The following is an 8,650-nucleotide window of genomic DNA, read 5'->3' as shown; positions in this document are numbered from 1 at the left end:
GTGGTGGTTAGCTAGTTGCGAAGTGTCGGGAGAGATGCACAGGACTCGTTAGACTCGAAATGGAGTTGATGAAGAAAAGGGAGGAACTCCCGCAAGGGTAGCTACGGTAGCTCGGTAGCTACCCTTGCAAACTACACGATAGTTTGCTTATTTAAACTCGGCTTAAAGAACTCAGAGACTTCGAAATCCTCCCTCCGTCTCGTTTTCGCCCCTTCGGTTTCTGATCTTTCGAATTCCAAAGTGGTTCGAGACTCTCGGTACACCCGAATACCTCGATTCTACGTACACGCGAAGATAGATAAGAGCAGAGCTTAACACTCGAAACACCCTGGGACTCTCGAATCGAAGGATAACAGTCGGATTCTGTTCTACACTTTCAGATCGTCAGGGGGGTAAGTTTTGACTGTTAAATGGTACAGGGTGCTACGAGCAGAAGATTCCGTCTCAAAATTCTGTACAGAGTGGCGAAGAGCAGTGAGCACGTAATCGTTTTGAAGTTTAATGCAGATTTCGAGTCTGTCGCAGAGTGAGTTTATTTGTTGGTTGAAAATCTTTCAAACTCCGTGAAAAGATACGACCAAGAAAAATGTAGTCCTGCAGCCTATCAGCGAGGAGTTGCGTAATCCACGTCGCTTCGCTATGATTCTTGCTGCGCCAGTAAAAGGAGAAGCGTAAAACCGCGACCAGTTATTAAGCTCAGTTACGAGGGTAGTAACGGGGTGTCCAGTAAAAAAGCCATTTGTAACCCTGTAAAGAGAGCGCTGGCTCAACCGCGTAATGTCGGTAGAGATATAGGGAGTCTCTCTCTCTCTCTCTCTCTCTCTCTCTCTCTCTCTCTCTCTCTCTCTCTAGGACTTGCTAAACGTAAGCGCCGTTTACAAAGGGACAGAGTGGAGATATATACAGAACGCCACGTAACCCTCGGTGAAAAGCCACCCTTAGGAGCCTCGGGATGTTCTCGAAAAGAGCTATGATATGGACACCCCTTGGCAACCACCATACAAATATCAACCCCATACCGATCCACTTGCCAAACTACGTATATCAAACTCTCTTCCGGAACCCTTAAAAAATATCAATAACGTCAATAGCAACCCCCCGCAACCTCATCCGAGCGATTTCTGCTCCTACGTGAATTCACAAAGAATCACTAGGAGACGCAGCCCTTTCAATTTGACTTCGGGCAGAGAAGTGTCAGTCAAGTTTCTAAAATAATATTTTACTCCTTTCGCTCAATTCCGTTTGGCTCGATTTCGGGGTTAAATGTGAAAAAAATGACAAAATTCGAAAAGAGCCTAAAAAATTCTTATCAACGAACAAGGTACGTTGGTATTGCGACTGTTTGGTTGGTAACTCCCTTCAAGAATTCTCCACGGTATATTCTCCTGCTGATATTTCCACGGTTCGTATGTCAAACCCCGAAGAGTAAGCATTACCCCTATGGGGGTGCGGTGCGACCCCTTACGATTTTTCAATATCGGCCCTTTTAACCCTTTGAGCACTTTATGACCAGCCGAGCCGCACGCTCCGTAGAATACCGAGTGCCCCGGCTTCGGTCTGACCATTTACTCGAGAGTTTCACTTTGGAAATCTCCTATATATCATAGTTCACTCACTTCCATACATATCGCTCGCCTCATTTAGTTTTACCCGGTTGGCTACGCCGCACGACAGATCCAATGATTCTTCGAATGGTAGCGAATACGAGACTCGGGATCTTTTATTCAATCCAGATATCAGTCACGATCGGGAAAATAATCGAGTCGATAGAGAAAAACCGGATTGATCAGCCTCCGAGTTGTTTCTTGTTATAACATCTTAGTAGTAATCCGCGGAACGTTTAAAGATCCGAGACGAGATAAATTATTTTTTTTTTTTTTTCCCCCAATGAACAGACTATGGCTAATCAAACTCAATGTCTGCACTAGGCTCGGTACACGTGCACCTATCGGTAAATAGATATTTTAACGATTTAACACTTTGCCGGCCGCTGTCACGTATACGTGACTTTTTTTTGCCAATCGTTATCGGCCGCTATCACGTACGCGTGACTTTTCTTTCTCCAGCGCTGATGCTTAATTTCCATGTTTGTGTAGGGAGATACATTGTTGCAGAGCAATGTTTGACAAACAGGGAACTGTGGTTTCAATTCTTTTCCCCTCCCAATTTACCAGATTGTGTTTTATTGAATTCTTTAAATACTTTGCCGGCCACATCGAAGCGGGTGCTTGTTCGATTAGTTTGACACTGTCTTTCGCTGCCTTCGAATAAAAGTAAAGTGAAGTGCAGCTTGTAAAGTCTGCACTTCTGCAAAGAAAAGAAGTTCAACCGCATATACATATGTGTTCTTCGTGTAACATTCCTCTGCATGTAGGAAAATGCTTTAAAATTTATCACACAAAAAGAGAATATGGATCCTAAGGGTTAAATTTTTTAAGTAAAATGTTTAAGTAATAATTTAAAAATATAAGTTTATACAATAAAAATGTTTTAACAGTTACCTTAATGCCTTCTCTAATAATAATTACATTGCAACTACTTATGTTACGAACGATTGCATAAATACCACCGTTGGAGAGCAGCAGAACTTGCGTGAATCTCGCCGGCGGCAGCGCAACGGCGACTCGAGAAATGTGCGGCCGGCAAAGTGTTAATATGACCGATTGGACTATGACGTCAGCGGGAAAATTCCAACGGGGATACTTTCGACGGATCCAGGAGATCGAGAGTTTACGTCATCGGCTAAATCCATCTTGACAATGACATTGACGATGCTTATCGTGTCTATGCAAATTAAAGACCAACAGTCATCCCATTGTTATTCATGCACGATAAACAATTGCGGGTTTTCTCCGTTTATCACGATGAAGCGGAAGGAAGGGAAAAAGAAAAAGAAATACAAGATTGAAAAAACCCGTGGAATTTTTTTTTCTCTCCTTCTTTCATGTACTTCCGGTATTGCGGTCGGCCAAAGTTCGGTCCTTTTTTCGCGAGGAACAAAGGAAGGAAACCAAGGGAAGACAAAAGAAAGAATTTGAGGACCATTGGGGTCCTCAACTTTCCATTGACAAGGACTTCTTGTCATTTTTAATTTTCATCCGGTACAGTTGTGGGTACCTGGTCTTATTAGATGCAACGGTTGAAACTCCCAGAGTGAAGGGTCAGGTACTGCGATAAGTACTTTAAGGGCTGCGCGAATGTCAGAGACAATAAACCAAGTACCGAAATCTTTGCGGACAAGCGAACCCCTCGCTCTCTCTCTCTCTCTCTCTCTCTCTCTCTCTCTCTCTCTCCCCTTCCCTCTCTATTACAAAACATGCCTATTCACCGACCTAGTCACCAACACTAATCGACGGTCCAAGTTAAAATTTTTTTTTTTCGTCAAACTTCACTCACTGCGTCTTCAACTACGAAAATTGCGATTACGAAATTTTGTACGATAATTATATAATTTTTAAACAGATAGTCGAATCTAATCTTTTTGCTTGACGACCGTACCAGTTGATACGTTATCTCTGTACATTATCATTAATTATGATATCTCTGTTTGACTTTTCTTCCATATTGGTATTTATGCATCGACATAAATTAATATTGAATTAGGATGCCCGCGGGACTGTTCGTAATAAGTATTTATTAGCCAATTAGCTATTTTGAAAATTCGCATAATTTGTTAGTCCTAAAAAATGTATTACAGAAATTCATAATATTCACAATATTTTAAAGTCGGAGAAAACCAAGATATGAAACCATTAGAGTAGCTACCGGTTGGCCTAAGCGTCGCGACGCTGCAGCCAGACAGGCGTCCGCTTATTAGAGAACTGCCGGAGCTGGTATAACGTGCCAATGAAAAAAAACAAAAAAAACGAGAGAATAATGGAAACTATAAAAACGGAACTCGGAAGTCCTCAATGACACGTTATAGAGCTCTCGAATAAAAAATAATTTTATTAACAATTTCCTAACCCCAAAATTACTATGACGTCAGAATATCTGGCTCTATACAGACACGTGCCTACCGATGCTCTGTGGATATTAATATAATTAACGGATTTATGCTCTACAATAATTTTTTTAATTTCCTGCCCACTTCACCGCTGAATCTGGTGAACTGCGCATTGATAACAACACCAAATTCAATTGATAATAGAATTCCGGTATAAATTGTTTTCCAATTCCCAGTCGATATCTATTTACCTATGACGTGTATCAGTACAGGCTTTCCTTGGCATACGAAACCCTGTAATTTGGGTTCGATGCAATTTCAGACCCGGTTTCTTATTTGAAAAATAATACATAGATATATTATTTCTTATACATAAAATTCGATATAACTATCCATTCGGTCACACTTCATTTTTCTCCTTGAACTTTCCTACTGTAAAAATACATTACGTGTTGTTAAGTTTCCGATGAGCCCGATGCAGCTGGAGATTTTCATGAACTTCAGTGTTATCTTTAAGTCCGATATCCGTGCAACAGAGCGAGCTCGTCCCATAATTCGATCATTAGTAAAATTTCCAGTCGCTTGCCAGAAACATATTACGTAATTGTAAACATGTGCGATAGAGGAAGAAAACAAAATTAATCCGAAATAATACTTAGAGCAATTGAAAGCCGAATTATTGAAAGACAATTTTCTTTTTTTAAAATTCTGAAGGAACGCCTGTACACGTGAAATATCAAACTCTGTAACGATAAGGCAGCTATTTACTCAGTACGTAAATGAAGTACCGACAGTGGGAGATGAAATATAAAATGACGTACCTCGGTGAGAGGACTTGCAGTGCCGAACGGTAGTTCGTCGAACCAAGAGTAAGTCGATTTATTATTTAATACTATATATAAATACCGTGCTACCCCAAGTACAAGAAAATACATATATGGTCCATATATAAAATACATCGGCCACGTACGAATAGTATAAAAATCATAAACGAATTGTTCGTCATAATAAATCATTTGAGAGTATAGATTTTGTATTTCGTTGCTAAAGATTTTTTTTTTTTTTTCGAAATTTTTAATAATTCAAATTAACATATAATCCATATACGATTTATATTTCATAGGCGGGCTATATATTTTTGGACTTAGAATTTCAAGGAAAAAAGGAGATTCGATAACACCGTTAAAAGTTTCTGAATAAAATTCATAATAAAGTGTAATGTCAAGGATAAAAAAATAATTGTGCGTTAAAGCTAATATTAATTTATATAAAAAAGTATCGAAGCGATTACATGACAAAATCCCGCTGCCTTTAAAGTAACGATATTCAAATTTGTATGCATGAATATTTGTGAACAGTGCCCATCGTATGTTTTTATTCGCCTTCATTTTTTCCCTACCATTCGTCTCTGTTGCGCAATGACAATCCTATTGATTTTACCGGACACGCATAGGTATTAAACGATAATCCGGGTCTCGTTTGACGCGAGCCCTTAATTCGGCTCAGCACGAACCTTTTTGCTCCCATTGAATCCATGGAATTCGAATATCAGCCAGTATCAAAACGTCGATCGGCTGATTGGAACGGTCGTAATTAAATTTGTCACCGAAATGAAATTCCGCTTGGAAAATATATTTGTATATTATACGAATGCACGTCACGGGCTATTAGACTCTTTCCCTCATTTGCTCATTTTTTCCACTCTCTCCATTCATTCGTCGCTCTCTCTCTCTCTCTCTCTCTCTCTCTCTCTCTCTCTCTCTCTCTCTCTCTCTCTCTCTCTCTCTCTCTCTCTCTCTCTCTCTCTCTCTCTCTCTCTCTCTCTCTCTCTCTCTCTCTCTCTCTCTCTCTCTCTCCCTCTCTCCCTCGTCCGTTAAAATAACATAGATCCATCTCTGTCAGTCTATTTATCATTTCATGTATATTCATCCCTATAGGTACCTACAAAATCGCATTGCCAACTGATTTCGCCCTGCTAAATGCAGCTTTTATTATCGCAACGTAGAAACGCGCCAGATTGATTATTAATTACAAATTGCCTGGTAACGAATATTCTTGTGTAAATAAAACGACAAAATATGGATATATGAAAAATGAAAAAAAAAAAGAACTAATAGTCTTTCTCTGTACGCGTGCGCGTGTACGAGGATGGAATTAGCTTTTTCAATAATTCCACCTATAACGACCGCACCGTTACAGTCATTGCGTCTAAAATTATCGAAAGTCAATTAAGAAGCTGATTGCTTTTCTTATTATTGGCATTATTCTAAAGAAAGCAAATACCGAACGAGGTTCAATGATCGCTAATAATGGTCTCACAAAGTTTTCCTACAATTTCTGACAGTCTCCGTTCTTATCGGTCCAGCCCTATGGAGCATTCAGTTACCCTCGGGTTACCGCTCGCGGGACCAATGTAAAAGTAACAGTTTCGCGCGCAAGAAAACCGGCCAGTTTTACGTTCGACCTCACATGGTGGTTGAGCCGGCCCTGACTTCGATCGGCAGCCACCGGATATGGGCTGAGCTACGTAAAAAGGAAACGGACTAAGGAAACCAATCAACATAAAGACGGAGCCAAGCGGCGTTTCTCGTGCAAACATAAATGAGGAATAAAATAAAGGAAAAGACATTGGATATCCTTATCGGTGCCCCCCAATGATATCCTGTCTACCTGTAATACGAATTTTAAATAAGTTTTTACGTTTTCATGAAAATAATCGCACTCGTATATTGCGAGAGAAACACCTGTGTTACGGACTGAATGAAAATTCTTAACACGTTGGATAAATAGTATTGTTGATTACATACGTCATCCACGTTACCAATGGACAACAGCTCGGTGTCTGCTGAATGTGTCATTTTTATAAAGAAACAAAAGCTGTCTTAAAAAATATTTATGATTTATTTTTTTTTTTTTCTTCTTATTTCCTCAGATAATGTCCAGCGGAAATTTCGTTGAGATCCAGTGCGGGGAACCCTTTCTGAGGCCGAGTTTGGCCGAAGCATGTGGAGCCTCACAATTTCTGGCATTCATGACCATCGTGGATACGTTCATACGAGCCAAACAAGACATCTCGGGGCTCTGCGAACGCGTCCATAACGTAAATCCACCTGCTAGCGAATACGACTTCATCGTCGTCGGTGGTAAGTTGACAATGTCTGATTTTCATTTGGGACACCCGGTATGTAGGCGGATCGAAGAAGCTTTTGCATATTAGCATGGTAATGTCCAAGCGAGCTATGTCGAACAGTCGGGAACATAATTAGTTGGATAATCGCACGGGAGCTCGTTCGATTCATCAGAATTTATGCGATTATTCGTGCACGCTGTGTTCTATCGGGTGAGACAGAAGTTGAGAGGAAAAAAAACATTAAAATAAAGGTAGCGAATCGATATGGATATGGAGTAGGTGAAAATTTTTGGATTTTCCAAAACTCTCCGCAATGATAAAAAATCACTCGAATCCTCAATCGTAAGACTGGTATGCGTTTGTATTAAAGGTCCGTTTATGCAATCAGTATTAATACTGACGCGATAAGGCAATAAACGTTTATGAACATAATTAGAGTAACAAAACAAAAGTATAAGATTACTTTGGAATAACACAAATTCTTCAGAACACGTGGTACTTACGTAATAATCATTTGACAACAGGGCAGTTTACTTATGCCTTACAATTCTCGCGCAATAATGACTTTACGTGTTATCATCGTATAATCAAACGCGGAGTGACACGACGATTTGACCGTACAGGTGTTGCATTTAGATTTGAAACTAGCTGTACGCTCTGACTAAGTACGTTTGCACAAGTGATAAGAATTATTTGTTTTTCTTAGCGACCCAGTAAGCATGCAAAAAATTACTCTTTAAAAAATACTGAGAAGACATGTATAATAAATAAAGAAAAAAAGTTTAATAATTCAATATTCAAAAAAAAAAGCTAACTCAATAATCCAAGGCAAAAATTTGCCATTTTCAAAAGTAGAGGCAAAATAAAGTTACGGCTTGATAATATAATAAAAACGAAATGATTAAATAAGAAAATTACCAAGTAGAATAAGAAGAGTCGTCCTTGATCTTTCGTAATCCGGAAAAACTTTACCGTCCCGACGAAAGATTCTCGGTGACTCCCGAGGAATCTCTGGTAATACCTGAATTACACGAGTACCGTTTCCCAAATTACGAACGTGGCCCGAGCTGCCGTCCCGACACGTTGATCAAGAAAACGTCAATGAGATCCTAACGAGAAACGTCGAATGCGTCATCCCTGTTGACACTGTGCATACCAAACTATGAGAATCAGCATCCATCTATAGTACCAATTGTTACGTGTTGATTATCGAACCGCGAATCCGCGAATGCAATTGGACGCGCAAGTTTACATGTGATATTAATACAAATTGTTATTAGTTCTGTTGAGCCACGTGATTATTGCCTCATTAACATGACTTTTGTTTATCTATATGCATAAGCGTTCAACGCGTTCGGTAAACACGTGGATTAATTGATGAACGTTACTGAACGTAATTAATTCACGGGAGAGGGGGACCGCCACCCCCACCACGTCTCCTTATCGTACGTCACTCCAGGACTTTTCGTCATTCCTTTTGCATCCTATATATAAAATTGAAACCACCCTGCGTTTTTGCTCTTTGAAGATCCTCTCTCGATTTAAACCCACTTTCCCCTCCCCTTCCCCCACCA

The 8,650-nt window shown here is 39.9% G+C and overlaps 2 protein-coding genes across 4 annotated transcripts in view; one reads left to right on the top strand and one right to left on the bottom strand.

Annotated features, from left to right (window-relative positions):
• LOC107262974 (nephrin) overlaps positions 1 to 8,650 on the bottom strand; it is a 217,882-nt gene that overhangs the window by 151,722 nt on the left and 57,510 nt on the right. The window lies entirely within an intron of this gene.
• LOC107262975 (glucose dehydrogenase [FAD, quinone]) overlaps positions 4,704 to 8,650 on the top strand; it is a 9,623-nt gene continuing 5,676 nt past the window's right edge. Inside the window, exons 1-2 of the mRNA XM_025080147.1 lie at positions 4,704 to 4,815; positions 6,879 to 7,089. Coding sequence (XP_024935915.1) covers positions 6,882 to 7,089 — 208 coding nt within the window. The 5' untranslated portion in view covers positions 4,704 to 4,815; positions 6,879 to 6,881. The remainder of the gene's footprint in view (positions 4,816 to 6,878; positions 7,090 to 8,650) is intronic.

The sequence above is a fragment of the Cephus cinctus genome, unplaced genomic scaffold (assembly GCF_000341935.2).
Source record: "Cephus cinctus unplaced genomic scaffold, Ccin1 Ccin1_scaffold0129, whole genome shotgun sequence".
Classification (NCBI taxonomy): Eukaryota; Metazoa; Arthropoda; class Insecta; order Hymenoptera; family Cephidae; genus Cephus; species Cephus cinctus.
The sequence above is the reverse complement of the archived record's forward strand: the minus strand, read 5'-3'. Positions and strand labels throughout refer to the sequence as shown.